The 18,614-nt window shown below is 36.8% G+C and overlaps 1 protein-coding gene across 4 annotated transcripts in view; it reads left to right on the forward strand.

The window, feature by feature from the left end:
- The first annotated feature begins 219 nt into the window (after positions 1-219).
- The window catches only part of ATP11B (ATPase, class VI, type 11B), a 55,985-nt gene continuing 37,590 nt past the window's right edge, over positions 220-18,614 (forward strand). For 2 of the 4 annotated variants that reach the window (XM_010572944.1, XM_010572943.1), the window contains exons 1-11: positions 220-331; positions 1,148-1,237; positions 4,366-4,446; positions 8,723-8,830; positions 9,002-9,130; positions 9,266-9,369; positions 10,615-10,662; positions 13,572-13,636; positions 14,208-14,289; positions 15,582-15,732; positions 18,389-18,586. In XM_010572944.1, the coding sequence (XP_010571246.1) occupies positions 4,369-4,446; positions 8,723-8,830; positions 9,002-9,130; positions 9,266-9,369; positions 10,615-10,662; positions 13,572-13,636; positions 14,208-14,289; positions 15,582-15,732; positions 18,389-18,586 (963 nt within the window). In that variant the 5' untranslated portion in view covers positions 220-331; positions 1,148-1,237; positions 4,366-4,368. Of the gene's footprint in view, positions 332-754; positions 897-1,147; positions 1,238-4,365; positions 4,447-8,722; positions 8,831-9,001; positions 9,131-9,265; positions 9,370-10,614; positions 10,663-13,571; positions 13,637-14,207; positions 14,290-15,581; positions 15,733-18,388; positions 18,587-18,614 lie in introns of those variants that run through there. The other 2 variants (XM_010572942.1, XM_010572945.1) reach the window with 2 other exon arrangements.

An 18,614-nucleotide genomic window follows, 5' to 3' on the forward strand; every position in this document is an offset into this window, starting at 1 on the left:
TATTATTTTTTTCCCAATTTTTGAAAATTCTCTGGACACAGCAGACTTTAATTTACACATTAGTTTTGTTTCCCATTCAAAAACCGCTGTTCTAAAACTGCTACTTGATACCTGGATATCATTTTTCAGCACAGAGATAACAGTTTTACAGAACTACAGTTAATAAAATAGTCTTTCTTGATCATCTTTTTTTTTTTTTTATTTTGTGTTTTAGGGTTTTGACCCACCGCATCAAAGCGATACAAGAACTATTTATATAGCAAATCGTTTTCCCCAGCATGGCCATTATGTTCCCCAGAAGTTTGCGGACAACAGAATCATATCATCCAAGGTAAGGAATCAATTTGTCATGGGAAAACCACTTGATATGTTACTTAAGAAGTTGTGTAGCAAATGTGCATGTGTGTATTGTGTCTAATGGTGCATATACAATATTCAGAATGAAACAAGCTTTAAACTTTTTTGAGGAAAAAGATAGGTTGTTTCCTGTGTAGTTTTTCTCCTGCTCTCATCCCTCTTTCCTCAGAACCTGACTAAGTACAGAACAATTAAGCATGTTGGTCAGAATTTCTGAAGAAAAGTAGATGTTACAGCAGTGTTGCCCGTGTCTGGATGTGATGCACAGAACTGCTTAAAAGGAGGGATGAAGCTGGTTGTGAGGATTTATAAAATAGCCAAAGTGTAAGATAGTACTCTGCATAAAATGTATCAGCAATGGACTGCAATTGCAGATTCCCTCCTAGTGTGACCTTGGATTGGAATCAGTAGAACTGATGGTGGGGATGTGTCTTGTTGCTCTAGTGTAAGAGAGAAAGTTACAGCTGCAAGAATTAATTTCTTCTCTGCTACCCAGGATACAAGCAGCCAGATGACTCCAGCTGCTCCTATCCCAGTTGGTACGAGAACATTTAAGACTTTGACTGTAAAGGCAATGCAGTTGCTACTCCTGCTTCCCTGCTAGCTGTACTTGGTGGGGTGTGTGGGGGTGTGTGGAAATTGGATACAGCAGTTCTGTGTGGGAGTAGGGCAAGAAGGTTTAGGGGCGGGGAGATGGAAAATGGAAAGATGTAGGTTAAGAGAGTTTCACTGAGAAATTGTTCAGTATGTCAAAACTGTTATTCTCTCTCTCTCCCTTTTTTCCCTTCAGTACACAGTGTGGAATTTTGTTCCAAAAAACTTATTTGAGCAGTTCAGAAGAGTAGCCAACTTTTATTTTCTGATTATATTTTTGGTTCAGGTAAGTTGAATACTACTCATGGAATTGCAATTTATGTTGTAAATTCTGCCACTGATTTTCATTCTGAATTTGACTTCTCTACTTGCATATTCTGTCTATAAAAACAACATATTTCCAGATTCTCTAGGAAAAAAATCTTTAAAAAAATTATGTCCAAACTTAAGTACTGTCTTTAAGTTTTATCTTCATGAATGCTAATATATTTAAGCGTGCAGCTTCGATGTCCATTGCACTTTCAGCACAGAGACTCAATTGTCTGCCTCAAAATACAATCTTAAATCTGTTCAAATGTGCTTTTTTGATTTTTTGTGGATGTTGGTGGTGTTTGAATAAACCAGGAGTTTTATGCTGTGCATTTTTAAATGCTTCTGGGACATTAGTGTGCAGAAATGCAGAGGTTCAAGTTCACTTGCATCAAATTGGGCAGTATGCTTGCTCTTGAGCTGAGCATAGATTAGTGTATATACTCATTGTAGGTGGAATCTTGCTTTTGTAAATAACACACTATTGTCACACACTTCTAAGATCCTCAAATTCAATTTGTTCGGATAAAATGAACACATGAAGATTTACAGCTAGGATTGACAGTTTTTGAGTTTTGAAGACATCAGTTAGTGCTGTTGTTGATACAGTATAGGTCAGAAATATTACTGTGGCTTTTGTAGCAGAGTATATTTCTTCTAATTAAGAACATCCACAAGTACATTATAACAGTCTGTAAATTTTCTGTGATGTTTGCACCTCCAACTCTGTACTAGTACTTGAATTCTGTTGAGCCATTGCAGACTTTGTAGATGAAGAGTAAGTGGGAGAAAAGTTGTAAGGAGAGAGAATAACTTTTGAAAGACCAATCGATATCTAAGAGACAAGATTTTTGGGGTACACAAACTTTTCTTTTGTTACAAAATAGCATGCGTTGAGCATGCACAGCCCTCCACAGTGATTAACCAACACTTGCGGTATGCATCTGAAAAAGGTGGTGCCTCATTGGGCAAAAATCAGGAATACTGAAGAGTTCATAAGATTTGTCTGTGATTATGCAAAATGTCAGTAGGAGGGCCAGTTCTGCAATTTTTAATCCATTGCCTCCTGTGTCCCTTACTCTTGTTCTTTCACATTTAGAAAGAATGAGCTTTCTAATAGGCTAAAAATTCCTGTGTTGGGAGTTACTAAAGTCATATGGTTCTAACTTAGTCTAACAGAATGTGTTGCCCATCCCATCTTCCTAGTTAATAATATTGTCTTTGTCATTCCTGTTATGATGTTTCATGCTGTTTAACATATTGTATCATAAGGAAGATGGGGGCATGCTGGAGATGGAACATAAATGTTACTTAAAGTAACCACAGACAGTGTTGCATTTTTAAAGCTTTTCTTTCTTTTTAATGCAAATTTACCTTTTTAGTTCAATTTTGAGTCACATTCCTTTCAAACTGTTAGACTTCAGTAATATCTAAATGTGATGTCCATGAACAAATATGGATCTAAAGGCAGAACTTCTATTCAGAATGTAATCCTGTTCTTCTCCCAGTTTGTGACTCAAGTGGATGCCCTAATTTGTATGGGAAATGTCTTGTCTATATGTCTGTATTCTTGGAAACCGAACAAGAGAAAAGCTGCAGTCATTTTTGTTCATTTGTTAGAACGGAATTCTGGTTTTATTCAAATCCCGTTTGGGAGTTCATTAATATCTAACATTTTTTTCTCTTTATAAGGCAAAGGTGCCTTTCAAAGTTGATCACCATGGTATCTTCTCTGTCCTATGAATCTCATTTGACCAAGATGCAGTGTCTGTCATTACCACCCTATTCCACTGGGGATGACAGAGCTGCGACAAGTTCTCATTGTGTGATTTAAACATGCAGCACAATCCAGTCCACATTGTTCACCACACATATGCATGCTAGAAACATGGTGACAGACTGCATTTTGTTCGCATGAGGCTTCATGCCAGTTGTGTGATGAATGCATGTCCAGCTGCGTAGCAGACAAAGGGCTGTGGTGTTCTGGTGAAAGAGGCAAAAGGAGCAGGCTGCCATGACAATTCCACCAGCACAAAACTTGCTCCATTTTCACATATGAGCCTCTCTTGAGAAAGAAGGAGAGAGTGTAGATGGCAGAAATGTCATGATGAACCCTATCCAGCCAAAAATCGGATGCTTTTGGCATGGGTTTTCTTGGACAACATGCTGCCAACCTGAAATTGCAATGCTAGTTGAAGAGCAGACAGTATTGCAGGCTAGATCTAATTTTTGTTGTATTCCATAAATTGTCTGTGTTTTGGGGGGGGGGGGAAGCTCATGCATGTGTTGTAAGGTGGCATAATCTGTTTTCTCTATGAGGTTCTTGGCTCTTAACAGAGTAAACTTCATGTATGATTATATTTTTTTTTTTTTTCTTCTTTAATGGTTCCCAAAGCAATGCCATAAGTCTCAGGTAAAGTGGATCAAATCAGTGTCTGTGGTTTTGAATAGTTCTTGTGCATATTTTCTTTACAGCACTTGACCATGTTGGTTTTTTCCTGCAGCAGAGGAGAACCACTAATATCCCCCTCACATACAGAATTTTAGTGTATACACTGCACTTTTGGCATGCCAGCAATAATAGCACAAATTGTAAAAACTGCATGTTAACTTGGGGGAACCAGAAAGGAGCAGTCTAAGAAAGTGTGTTCTTTAAACTGTTGGAAATTACTATTTTTAACTTTATTTTCACTTCTGAAGTGGAGGTTATTATGCTCTACATTGCTGTTAAGCAGTAGATTGTATAGAGTATTGAAAGAGCTTCACGAAATGCAGATTTCTTTCCTTTGTAATATACTTTTGAATTCATCTTTGTAGGATGAAAACATAGCTTCCTTTTACTAAGGACTCTTAAAATTGGCACATGCATTACAATTGTGATTAAGTCTGTTCTATGCCCTAGAACCTTTGTTTGCATCATTATTGACATGTATTATTTAGGTGTCAGGAATGGAGTTTTGCTCCAGAAATACTGCAGAAAGTGCAGTAAAAATACTCACAGGTTATAATGAGGAGTTTGGAAACTAGTTGTCATCTTGCTTCATTGGGTTTTTTGGAAGGTACAAATATAATTTGGGCTAACTTTCATATTTTCTTTTCTTCCAGCTCATGATAGATACCCCTACCAGTCCTATTACCAGTGGATTGCCATTATTCTTTGTCATAACTGTGACAGCCATAAAACAGGTAAATGGGAAAAATCTTGTAGCATGAAGTCTTTCTAAGGTAAAGTTACTTAACAAAGTCTGACCAAGATAATGTTTAGATACTAAAAATAAATTAAAAAGGTGTCATTTTTAGAAGGGATTTTTTTATTTAATGTTTCTTGTTAGATGCTTGAACTTGAGCATTTTGGTTAGTTGTCAAGCCCTTAGTGACTCACTGCGGTACCCTTAAATGGACAGTGAATGACTGTCAGACAGCATTTTTGTCTAAACATTACATGTCACTTTTTATAAGACCTTTTCTGAAAGCTCCTCACTTATTCCTTTGGCACACCTCGCTGCATATTAAAACCAATCCTCCCCTGTGACACACTGAGAAAGGAGCTTGGATAGGTGAAGCAGTGGTGCAATCCATGTTTGTCAGTAGTTAAGAAGCAAATTTTGCCCTGAGGAGTATGTTTCATGGCATAAAATTAACTGTAATCCTATATCAGGTAAAAGGTCCAGTTTAGAAAGCTGCTGGTTTTGTTTTCCTTTTTTTTGGTTGCATAAAACATTTTGGAGTACTTTATAGCACTTGAAGTAAGAAAAATCTTGTAAGTATGTTTAATAGAATTTTAATAGAAATGTTATTCAAGCACCATACTACATCCTACTAAGACCTGGAGCCCCTGGAAGGAGAAGGTTAAAAAAAAAAGAGGCGGGGGGGAGAGAAAGAAAAAAAAAAAATCTTCTGTTTTCTTTAGACCCTTAAAGCAAGAGGAGAAAGAAACAAGCACATAAATAAAGAGGTGATGTGGATAGAAACTACAATCTCTTCTGCAGGGATGTAATTTTCAGGAACTGTCCCCTTCAAAGGGTTTGACAGTGCTGTCTGGGGAAGAGATGCAGTCATAGCAACTGAAAAGTAAGCAGGAGACTGTTACAGAGCTACAACTGGCATTTCAATTTGTCTTCTGTGCCTGTAAGACCCAAAGCCACTCTGAAATAGGGCAAAATAAAAACAGCTCTAGCTTTCAAGGGATAGAATAGTGTTTGGGGCAGAGGGGATCTTTATGCTGGAATAATATTTGAACTAACATTTCATTTTGTTGCTGTGCAATTTGTATACGTAGAGTGCCCTAATCCTATTCAATTGCAGTTGTTATCATCACCCCCCAAAAAATCACATGTTCAAGAGCTACAGCCTTAAGTAGGCAATGAAAAACATCCCTTAAAGCTGTGTGAACTGAAAGAGATTGTGCAACTTGGTTAGAAATATTAGAATTTTTTTTCCAGAACGAAGGTGGACTTGTATAAGTCTAAAATTGTCCAAAATAGTCTACTACCACCTTGTTTCTAGTTGTCCAACCTTATATTGGGAAATATAAGTATCTTACCATCAATTGCAAAGAATAGACATTCTGTCATTCCTTCTAGTAGTTTAAAATCATTCGCGACTTGCCAAGCATCAAGAGTTTTTCTGATTGTCTCGGTGTCTCTGCAAGGACTATTGGAACTCCCTAAACTGATCTAATGTACTCTCATGTTTATCCTACCTGCTGCAAAGTAGGCAAACAGTATTCACAAGCTCTTATCTTGTAAAGACAATTCAATGTGCTATTTCCAACAGGCTGCCCCTAGACAAGGAAGAAATATAAATCTTTTGTTGGAATGCAGAGGGGAAGATACCCAGTATGGTCTCAAAACCAGCTCCCATTATCTTTTGAACCTGAAGTGGAATAGGGAGTAGATTTTAGGGGAAGAAACCCCTTTTGAAAGCTGCAGGGGACTCGTTCTGTACAAAGTTACATCAGGATAAATGTTAAACTGTAACTTAGTAGTCTTTCAAAAGATGAAGGGGAAAAATAGAAGCATTAACCATATCTGGGTTTGAGAAGGTAAGCACTGGGTGGAAAAGCTCTCCCCTGCTTCCAGAAGGCCAGTTAATGTGACACCTCTAGCAGCCTCAAAACTCAGCCTTATTTTAATCTCAGCCAAGGAGATAGACCTTTTTCTTCCTAGAAATGTAATTACACCTAGGTCAGAAGAAGGACATACAGGACTGCAAAGTGATGCAACTTATGCTGTGTCATTTTGTCTATCTTGTTAGCCAGAGCACTTTCCTCCTTATGCCTGTGAAGATGTGTATGCAGTCCTCAGAGGAGTCCAGAATGAGAAAATAAAATAAATAAAAATAAAACAAAAATAAAAGTTATAAAACCCCAAAACAAAATACAACAAAATAAAGGTATTTCCTAAGGAACTTTAGGGAACTTAGTTCGTTTCAGTAAGTTCATAGGTATTTAGGAAACAAGCTCATTGGACACAGATGTTTGCATGACTGTCAGGTAAATCGGAAACAACTAGTTTGCAGATTTTGAGTAAATATAGACCTAAACCAAGAATGAAAAACCTGGTAATATAATATGCAGGCCTGTTTTAATTTTGTCCTTTTCTCAAGTATGTTGCTGCAGTTATTTAAGGAGGACTTAAGAATATAATTTAATTGAGGGATTTTAATCTTTAGTTTCTGTTCATGCAATTAAGCAACATTCCCTGTGTTCCTATTGCATCTTTCTTTTTAACAGTATTTTTACAATATTTGCAAGTGAGGATAAGGAACTCTTTCAAAAAATGCCGCAGTAGATAAATTTTGGGGGAATTTAAACTGACCACAGTAAGTTGGCTCTTAAGAATTCCCTGGTGTGAGGTGTCACCCTTGTGTTGCAGGCAATAGGTGTCAGATGGAGAAAGCGCTGAAATCTGTACTTTGTAAAGAAGGTAAATTTCAGTTCTTTGCCAAATGCCCATATTGCTCAGCTGTTCAGATTTATGAGACAAATGCCCCAAGGTTACTGGATGTTAGTTCTTGTTTTCTTCTGTCATTCACCTTTAACAAGGAGCTGTAGATATTCACTTTTGCTTTTTCATACTGGTTAGGAAGGACTCCTAAAGAGTCTTACTTAGGGGTTTTAGGATTCTGATTTCCCAGTATCTGTCTGCGTGGCTGCTATTACTACACACTTCTTAATTATCTATTTTTAAGCAGTTGGCATATAAAACTTCCCCCTCTCCTTCCCATGCAGTTGTGCTGTCCCTACTCATTTGTGCTAGTAACAGTGGAGGTGCATGAAGGTAGAACTGCAGAACTATACTTTTAACATGCTGAATTCATCATACAACTTTCCTCCAAACTCCAGTTAACTGCAGAATTCTCCAAACTGCATCTGCATTAGTACTCTTTGTGTTATGACATTCATATATAATATTTGTAACGTTCTAGGATGAGTTGGGATTATGCGTGCTGTTTCAGAGGGCCCCCTTCTGTCTAAAAACTTCCAAGGAAGTGATTTTAACTCCTTCACTTTTTTTATACCTTCAGAAAAGCATTTTAGGAAATGTCTCTCTTACTGCAAATGAGTTGTAGGAGTCTTGCCAGGATGTAAGAGGCAGTTGAACTTCCTGCATAGGCTGATCCATTTCTTGTGCTTGCTCATAGGCCTTTCCAAACAGTACCTAGACTTGGGAATCAGAGATCACGCTATTGACAGTCATGCTGTTAGATTAAATAAGCAATGTATTGATAGTTTAGGAAAATAGGAGGGGAATAATATACCTGGATTCACTCTCATGGATGTTTGCATGTGTGTGTGCGTGGGATAAAGGGTGCTTAAAGAAGTGCCAAATACCCAGTAAAGGAAAACTGCTTAATTTATCCATTAAAAACTCAGTTGCTGTGAACTGTTGCATTAGGACTCACAAAGAACTAAAACCTTCTCAGTCCTTTTCTCTTGCTATACAGAGCTGATGTGTGAACAGCATGTCATACAAAATTAAGAACTCTCTAAGATTTCGTGCATGGGCAATGGCAGTAACTCTAAGAAGTGCTATATGCTGTGATATGAGGAAGTAATTTCAGTCTGTTACTTCTCTTAAAAAAAAAAAAAAAAAAAAAATCCGTAAGAGAGACTGGGAGTGGCTCTTCCCAGTTTTGTGGTATATTAATCCACATAGATAAAAGATTGAATGAGTACTTGTTCATCTCGTCAGCAGAAAGTGTCACTGCCTGTTTGTTTTAACAGAACATGGGACTGTTAAGTTTCTTCACCACTTCTGCTACTTTATTTGCCTTTACTTATTTGTGTAAGGTAAGTGAAAATTAAGAGGTTTCCCAGGTTCTTGAGTAACAGCTGTAGAAACTCAAGAGAAGTTAGTAACTGTATTCAGGCTATGCAGCAGGCATATTTGCTTAGAAGATATTTGTTAATGCTTTATAGGTTTCTTGCTTACAAAATAAATTCGTATGTTTTCCACAGGGTTATGAAGACTGGCTACGACACAAAGCAGACAATGAAGTAAATGGTGCTCCAGTTTATGTTGTTCGAAGTGGTGGCCTTGTAAAAACTAGATCTAAAAACATTCGGGTATGTGCCTAAGGACAAATTGAAAATTGTGTTTCTATCGCGTAGCTAAAGCTCTTGTTTCATTAGTAATCATTGTGGCCTGTTTTATCATGATTTGTTAACAATGCTGAAATGAATTCTTCTCTTTTAAAACTCTGTTTGTACACTTCTTATTTGTGTTCACTTCATTAGGTGGGGGACATTGTCAGAGTAGCCAAAGATGAGACTTTTCCTGCAGATCTGGTGCTTCTGTCATCTGATCGAGTTGACGGTTCATGCCATGTTACTACTGCAAGTTTGGATGGAGAGACAAATCTTAAGGTCTGGGTTACTACTATGAAATAGAATGTAGTTAATTTGTGATGCTATTTTTATTTCAGCCTGTTGAAATACCATCCCCACCCGCCCCCAACCCAGTAGTCCTGTATGATTAACTTAACGGACGCTGTTTTACAGACACATGTTGCAGTCCCAGAAACAGCAGTGTTACAGTCTGTTGCCAACCTGGACAAACTTGTAGCTGTTATAGAATGTCAGCAGCCAGAAGCGGATCTATACAGGTATCACTTTACTAATAGAGATTTTGAAATTAAATCAAAATGAAGTGTTTAATATTAGGAATGTTATGGGTCTTGCTGGGATTAAAATAGCTTCAGATATCTGCTTAAATTTTAGGTCATAATAATCAGTGTGTTTATACATACGTACTTATTGAAAGTTGCAAGTGACAAGTTAAGTTTGATTATTTCAGTAGTAAATCAGAAGTTACAGGATAATATTTACCTTTTGTATTTTAATCATGACACTTATGTACATTTCTGTTCTAACTAGTAAACTCGTTTCCAGCTTTTGAAGAATTAAATGGCCTATGAGTGTGAGCAGGTTGGAGAGAAGGAGTGTATAAGATTCTGCCAGGAGATTTCAGTACTATAGAGTATATTTTTTAATGGAATTAACTCAAACCGTAGAAAATTGTTGTAAGCTTATGTTAATTCTAAGGATATGTGTTGGTCATGTTTATTTTGCTTGTGCTTAAGAGAAGATTTGAACTCCATTCTTCAGCAGCAGAAATTTAGATTAAAACCATTGTATCTGACTGTACTTCATTTCAGCTTTTAACATCAGCCAGCAATGCCTTAGGCTCTGTAAAACAGCATCATAGGTAACAAAAGTTATATTCCCATCCAAGTTCCTCCTGAATTGTGTAATGGAAAATGGTAGCTATCAACTAGTAGTTTTCAAAATCCAAGTGTATCACAGAAGCTATTCTTAAGTAAGCTTTGGGATCGTTGAGAAATATTAAATTCTTAAAAACTAAGATGCTTAGTTTGAACAGCTGTTCAAATATTTGATCTTTAGTTCAGTTTGTAGAGAACATCAAGTTAAGGTACAATTACTATAGAAGTTTATGTCCCTATTTGTAGCTGGGGTCTTGCTAAATATGCAAGTGTCACATTTTAAAAGCACAGTAGATTGGCTTTGTTAAATGAAAAATTACTGTTTCTGATGGATAATATGCTAACTTACATTTGTTGAGGAATTATTTCTTACTTTTGTGGTTTTATTAGTGAAACCTAATAGGCTTTCTCAAATGACTGTTCTTTTGAAGGATAAATGTTTCTGTTGTTAAATATCTCTTGTAAAATTATTGCCAGTGTTGCCATATTGTTTTAGTTTGATTGTTAATAAAAGTTGATTAATTTGTACTTCTGAGCCATTAATGACTTTTCTGTAAATATGGAGGAGTTTTTTTACAATTTTTAATCTTTATGTAGATTTTTCTAACACATGGCCATCTTTCATAGATTTGTTGGAAGAATAACTGTAAGTCAACAAACTGAAGAAATTGTACGGTAAGTAAAATTTTATAAGATTAATGTTTAGAACTGATGGAGTTGGTTAAAATCACAAAAAATAGTTACTGTTAAATATATGAAAGAGAGGGGTATTTTTACTGAAAGTATCAATTCAATTATAGCTACATACTTCAGGTGAAGATGAGAAAAAAATTAGTGAAAAGTTCATCGCTATCCAGTTTTTCAGATTTAATTGGACAGTTCTGGGAAGCTTGGCAGTTCTGAAGGGGGTAATTTTTAGGCACTGGTAATAAGCTGGTAACTTTGTTGCTATTTGTTATTTTAAAACATTTATTGATCTTAAACATTTTCCAGTGGCATATAGTGTAGACTACAACAGTTTCCCCTGTCATCTGTTTATTGGAGGCACTGAACAGGTGTTTTTGCAGTTGAAATTCCTAGAAATTATTGGTCTGTTTTAACAAAGCCTGTGCTACTAATTTGTAGCTTTTAGTATATATTTCAAACTACTGTACTACCTGGGATGTAAAGATAAGTGCTTACATCTGTAACAGTGACCACATAATTGTGTGCACATAAAACCATGTGCTCACACCCTTTCCCTACGCAGTCATAGCAAGTAGCATACACATAACTAAACATGTGAAAATATAAAGATGTGAAGCCACTTACAGACCTACATGTGGACTTCCTCAAAAGATTGCTAATTGCAGCGGGTTGGCCTCAGCTAGCAGCCAAGCATCCACACAGCTGCTCATTCACTTCCCCACACCACAACAGGACAGGAGGGTAAATAGGAAGAACAGGCGTGAGAGAGATCATGGTTTGAAATAGGCAGGAAAATCACTCACAAGAAATGGTCAGATCTTCAGGAATATTTAGCATGCAAGTTATTTAATTATTTTCTCTTGAGAGTTGTTGATAATCAAGATTTCAAAAAACTTGGTCACCTCTTCTCAAAACGTGAAGCGCTGTGTTATGTTGTATAAATGTGTCACAGAAGCAGGTAGATCTGTTACAATTCTTTCACTCTTCTGATGTCCAAAATGTTATCCTTTACACATTTTTTTCGTGAAATTTCTACCTGAATCAAATATTAAAGCAGTATTATTTTCCGTCCAAGTTCCACCTCAATGTGTGCTTTCAGTCTGAAGGACTGAAGGTCTTTCAATCTGAGCACCTCCTGTAAGGCTGGCAAACATCTGTCAATTTTAAGTAGGAGTAGCAGGGAGTTCAGAGTGAATCAATGATTTGTCAATGGTTTTGCAAGAAATACGGGAATGTAGAAGGCAGATCACTTGGCCCCAAGACCAAGGCCTTAGCAACCCCCCCCACAAAAAAAACCCACCCAACCCCCCCTCCCCAAACCCACTCAGCTGTTTTCTAAGGTTGCTTTATGTGCTACTTCACTTAGAGCTTTTCAGAATTCATTACTGCCAAGCTTGACAGGTTCAGCTTTGGGATAAGCCATCAAAATAATTTAGTTGACAACATATAACAGAGACAGTTTAAAGGGAGTGTGAAGAATAATTGCAAGTTCTGACTACTGGTGGAGCTGTATCTTCTGACTGTGAAAGATAAACTTGTCTAGTCTGTATTACGCTGATTCAGGTTTTGTATTTTGGGTTTGTCAGACTGGTTTTACAAACTGCAAAACCCACTTGAATCCAGAAGTATACAGTAGGTTTCTTATAAGAAAAGGTTAAATGCTTGGCCATTTAGTCCCTTTCAGTTCAATTTTTCAATTAAAGTTTGAGTCTAGCCTAAAAATATTATCATATATATGTGTAATTTAAAGAACCTGTCATAATCTGTGTGTATAATTGGTGCACACTGTATTTGGAATGGTAACTGTCACATTTGCAGTCACATTTAAGTTAAATGTTTAACTGTGGGAGGTGGGGTGTGGGTTTGGGGGTTGTTTTGTGGTTGTGGTGGGGTTTTTTTAGTAACTCCAGGTTATGCTTTCAAAGGAACTTCAAGTATAAGAGCTTTGTTTATGTAATAGTGATCATGGGCTACTTGTGGTACAGCTAATGGAAAAGTAAGACAAACTCAAGGGCTTGTATGCCGTAGCACTTGGTGTATAATCTTTAATTCTTCTGCTTATACCCAGTATGTCAACCTGGCTGCTGCAGTTGCTCAGTTTCTGCTTTCATTTGAAACACTGGCAAAAATAGTGATTGCACCTTTTTATTATTTTTTTTATTTCAAACCAACCCTGCTGGCAGTTTCTAAAGATGATACAGCCACTGGAGTAGAACATATGGCACTAACTTTATATGAACTTTCATTTTAACTGGACCTTTATTTTCACAGTGCTGTTTACAGTTAACTTGGCCAGTGAAATAAATGTATTATTGTGGTGTGATAGATGTGAGGAAAAAACATTCATGAAATTTTACTCTTGTGTTAGGAAGCAGAACTTGCACTGTTGTGGTGGTATTGTGTCCATCTAGTTGTTTGTCTTTGTTTTTCTGCTGTGAATAGCTTTTGAACTTGCTAGATCATTTCAGTTTGACAGAGGGGTAGAAGTAAGATAGGTAAAATACCCAAACCTGAAATACCATTCCTCTTGTACTGTGAGCTCAATAGGTTTTTTTTGCCTGCTGGCTTCTCAAGTAACTTGCCGGTCTCTCTGAACCAGCCATTTGGTATATTTAGCTCAGTCACTAATTATGGGATATCGAACAGTGGTGGGAGAGTATGGCAGTGACCAAAGGAGACATGAAAGGAAACTGAGAGCTCTCTGGAGATGTGTGGGTGAGGTATGGTAAAAGGGAAAGAGGATTGAAGATGGACCTAAATGAGGGTGGGGTTGGAGTTGTTGCAGTGGGAATTCATAGGGGATATAGCACAACTTTGCACAGGAAACTAGATTTCACCAGTCCTACAAAATACAGAACAACTAATTTTAAAATGCTGATATATCTATTTCTTTTTAGACCTCTTGGGCCTGAAAGTCTCTTACTTCGTGGAGCAAGATTAAAAAACACTAAAGAAATATTTGGTTTGTAGACATCTAAATATTTAAAGAGTATTCTCTTCTTAAAACATGTTGATGAACTGTGGTTTAATTCTACTTGCACTGAAGAAATTGTGATAATCTTGCTGACTGTCACCTGAGGGCATATGATTATAGATGAAAGTAATGATATTATGCTGAAGAATCTATATGGATATAAAGTTCCAGCTCTGATCTGTGAAAATATTTGAAGTGGTTTGATAAAGGAATAACTTAACTTTAATGGATAAATTACTGTTGTTACTGTTACCCATTGTTCAAGAATTTCTCCTGAGATTTACCATTCTGATTTCCATAAAATACATATTGAAGAGCAGTACAGTCATAATAATGAACAATGTTTTAGTAGGTGTTAAAATTACTTCAGTAGTACTGTTTTACTATAGCAGAATGTTGCAAATACTTACAAAATACTGTCTCACCATTGTACTGAAGTAAACACAAAAGTACTCTCACCTCTTGATTTTATCCTATGTCTCTTTAAAATGAAAAATTCTACAAATTTTATATATGCAGAAAATAAAGTATAACTCTTTCCCCTCCCCTTCCTTCCCAGGTGTTGCAGTGTATACAGGTATGGAGACAAAGATGGCATTAAATTACAAGAGTAAATCTCAGAAACGGTCAGCAGTAGAAAAGTATGTTTATTTTCTAATATCTTTCTTATTTGTAGAGTTTTAACTTAGTTTTTCCTCGGTAACTTTAAAACCCTGATGATCTCGTCATTAGGTTGTAGGCATGGGAAGAGAGTGTAATTGCTTTGCCTTCAGTGGGAAGCTATAAATACAAAATCTGTTTCTTGGTATTTCATCCTTTATTGATTGTTTCAGTAGTGTACAAAGTTGAAATACCCAAGCTTAAAATGGACTGAAGCAGAAAAGTTAGTTCAGGAGGTTTGTTTTTTCAGATGTGGAGATCATTTAATGATAAGTGAAATGCTGCTTGAACCAGATGCTCAGAGACAGTTTTCACAACAGTCCCAGCCTCTGCTGTTCTGTGCACCCTTTACTGTAAAACTGCATCATGCCTTTAAAGAGGATGGATTGAAATGAAGTCTTAATCACTTAGAAATCTTTGTCCTGAATCATAGTATTTAATATAATGGAAGATAGCTTTGTTTTACCTAGTCTAAAGGATATAGCCTATCCAGATGTGTTTTTCAATGTATCTTGCTTTTAGCACAAGTTGCAGGCTCAGTTTTAAAAATCTTTGCTCGTAGTTATGGGATAGGTGTTATAATAATAGAGATTTATATGTTGAACCTAATGAATTATTTTAAAAGGAAAAGGAGTTCTGATATGTTGCATTTATTCCAGTTCCTAAAAATCTGAGATAGCCTTCTGGCATTCTTTTGCAACATGGGATTGATTATTCTTCTATAGCCAGATACAAAACGACCTGTAGAGCGCACAGGAAAAGTTCAGTCATCCAAGCAAGGGGTGGAAAGGTGATGTGGCTAGCATTATGGAATATAGAGGCAAGTTTGACTATATTCTGGTATAGCATGGTCTGGGTTAAATAATCAGATGCAGGTGGTAGTGCTCTTCTAACTGAAGAAGATTTGGATTTCCACTGTGGTTGGTTGTATTGCCTTCACACCCTTGCTAGATACTCAGGGAAGAAGAGAAGGATAAGTCAGTCCCCAAAATCTTGGACAACAGGTGTGACACAAGTCAGCTGCTGGGGTATTCTTGCACCTTAATCTAGTCTTCATATTGATGTTTGTAGAGTATATCTTAGTCAGATGTAGTATTTCTTTTCACTTCTGTTGCTTGCTTGTCACATAGAAACTTTATATACATATCAAACACAAGATACATTTTTTAAAAAATTGTACAATAAGTTTTTAAACAATTCATGTAACCACAGTGTGTCAACAGATGAAGTAAAATAAACTGAAGTTGCGGGGTTTTTTTTTGCCTCTTTGTAGGTCCATGAATTCCTTTTTGATTATTTATCTAATAATCCTCCTCTTTGAAGCCATTCTGAGCACTATTTTAAAGTATGCATGGCAAGCTGAAGAAAAATGGGATGAGCCTTGGTATAATGGAAAAACAGAGCATGAAAGAAACAGTAGTAAGGTAATGTAGTTCTACCCAGTTGCATATCTGAGGAACACTCAACCACTGTATACTGAATATGATATTTATTATGTCTCTATTCTTGGATATAGGTGTAACTACCACATGATGCACTTGCAAGTCTGTGTGCTGTTGTTTCAGTATTTTTGAGATAGTCCTATGTAGTTTCACCCTTGTGTAGAAATATCTTATCTCTGTTACTGGTTAGACTTTTTCTTCCTTTATGAAAAGACCAAGCCTTTTGAAAATTTTGGGGTTTGTTAGGACATATTTCTGATGTTCTGTGATCTTACTATAATAACTGTTCTTTTGGGTGTCTTTTGTCATTCCTTAAATGAAAAGAGGAGGATACCTGTTCTTGTGCACCTTCCATTGCAGTGATTTCACAGTTCAGGCATTTAGACATTCTGTGATGTTGAGATTGTTCAGACAATTTTGTAAGGCTGTAATTTTGCTCAAGCTCCTGCTTGCCTTCTCACTCTTCTGTAGAGATTGGAGGGATACTTTGAAGTGTTCCTTAAGTCTGCAGTTCAGAGCATTCTGTATTTTTCTGTGTTCTGTTTAATTCTTGATTTCTGTACAAGTCTGCCTTCTTCCAAAGCAGTTCAGGAGCTGGCTGAAGCTGATTCTAGGAAGTAGAGGGGATTTTCGAAGCACAGAAAAATTAGAAATCCAGTTTCCGCATGTGATGTGGTATCAGATGTTTAACACCCGCACCCCCCTCTCGCCTTCCCCACCTCCCAGAGAGCTGAGAATTGAATGCGCTCACTAAGTGCAAAAAGGTCCAAATTCCAAGTCAGGAGAGTTCTGTTCTGCTTCACAAGTAGAGCAAAATTTATGGTTAGTACATAGTGGTTCAGGAAGGAAAAAGAAGTAATTTGAGAATGTCTTTGATTCAAGGAGAATGAAGAGTTTACTGGCATTTCAGTAGAACATGCAACTTTCTCAGAAGCTTGTCATGCAAAGTGTTTTTGTGGTTTAACTGGAAAAATATGTTTATCTCAATGCTGTGTTTTGTTTAAATTACTAATTCAGGTTATCACTACAGTTATCAAAACCTTTTCAATGTATTCTAAAATAAACTTATCTGAAAGTGTCACTGTTGAAAAGTACTGAATGAATGTTAAAGTTTTCAAATTATTTAATGACTTTTACTCTTAGTACCTGCACCCACTTAGCACACTTTCAACTGTTTGAAGCAGTCAGTTGAGTAAATTTGTGGCTTCTCTTAATTTGAAGTAGTTGCTGGTGTAAGTTAGACTAGCCTGTGGAGCCTTTTCAATTCTGAATAGAATCAGGATGAGTAGTTACTCAGTCTTTCCATCCGTTACCTTTGCGTTCAGGAGCGTACAGAGCCATCTGTGTTTCTCTTTCTATCATGTCTTTGTTTTTCTCTCTCCCTTGTTTACTTCCATAATCTGCTTTGCATTTCTCAATATGCTGACATGCTTACCTGAAATGCTTTCTCTGTTAATCTGTCCTGTATTGTGTACATTGTTATTTAATAGACAGTGCTTGAAGAAACTCACTAACCTTAGTAATTGTCAGTTCTTCTCAGTATATCTTCTCTTACATGAATTACTGCTCTCAGTGTTTATTTATCATTTCTGGTTTAGTCTGGAAGATCTCTTGAGGCACAGAACTTCCTGAGGTTTTTGTCAGACACCTTAATTATTGGTACTGACTTTTATTAAGTAGTTGTAGCAACACTCCCTAATTAGGGAGAACAGACATTATTTAGCTTTGCAAACTGTTGACTACTTTTTACTTCCTTTCTTCAAAATGCTCTCCTATACCAATATCTGGTAGAGTTGGAGGAGATGTTCCAGTTTTTCTCATCTCTAACCTTCCTTGCTCGATATTCAAGATATTTGGCAAGAGTCTTCCCAAAGTCCAGTTGAGATACTGAGTTTGTTGTGCAAATGAAAAAGAGGCTGCAAAGAGACTGTAATGTTGCATTTCAGAGTTTGTTAAAATTGTTATACCTAATAAAGAGAAATTTCTATCCTATTCCATAGCTGTTTACCTGAAACGTATGTGTCAAACACAGTGATTTGAAGAGGCATAAAAGAAGTCTGTGCCATTGAAATCCAGTCTCTTTCTTGACATGTAGCCTGGATCACCCACGTCACTGGGGAGTGCCAGTAGACAGGAACCCTCTTGTCACTCTGCTGTCCTAAACCAATACAGAATACTTGCACATTCCTCTGACAACATGGAATATCAGTTGTTTGCCTTCACCTTTTAATGATTCCTTAGAAAAGCCTATGAGTTGTGCTGTTTGATGGAACGGGGAATGTGTTGGTTTTTTCAGACCAAGAGACCTGTTTGAAAACAGAATCACCATGGCAGTTAATATTAATTGGCAGCCCTCCTGACAGATTCAGTAGAAAGGACAAAAAGTAATGAACTTGAGGATTGAAACATCCAGTCATAGCTTCAGGCAGTCTTTTTACATCAGTCTGAAGGCGTGTTACTGGGGCAACCTGGAAATGCCTGCATTGTCACTGTATGTGTTCTCTCCTGTGTATGTGGGACTTGGTCTCCTCCGGCTCTGTCAGTTTGTCATTTTTCATGCATATTAAAACATAACTAAGTAACCATGTTTCACCTAATCACTGCAGTAATCTTTACATTTTCTCTTTTTCTCTTGTAGATTCTGAGATTTATTTCAGATTTTCTTGCTTTTCTGGTACTTTACAATTTTATCATACCTATTTCACTTTATGTGACTGTTGAGATGCAGAAATTTCTTGGATCTTTTTTTATTGGCTGGGATCTTGACCTCTATCACAAGGAAACAAACCAGAGAGCACAAGTAAATACTTCAGACCTCAATGAGGAATTGGGACAGGTAGAGTAAAAAATATGTTGTTTCTTTT

Source organism: Haliaeetus leucocephalus, unplaced genomic scaffold, assembly GCF_000737465.1.
Source record: "Haliaeetus leucocephalus isolate CR32 unplaced genomic scaffold, Haliaeetus_leucocephalus-4.0 Scaffold362, whole genome shotgun sequence".
Taxonomy (NCBI): domain Eukaryota; kingdom Metazoa; phylum Chordata; class Aves; order Accipitriformes; family Accipitridae; genus Haliaeetus; species Haliaeetus leucocephalus.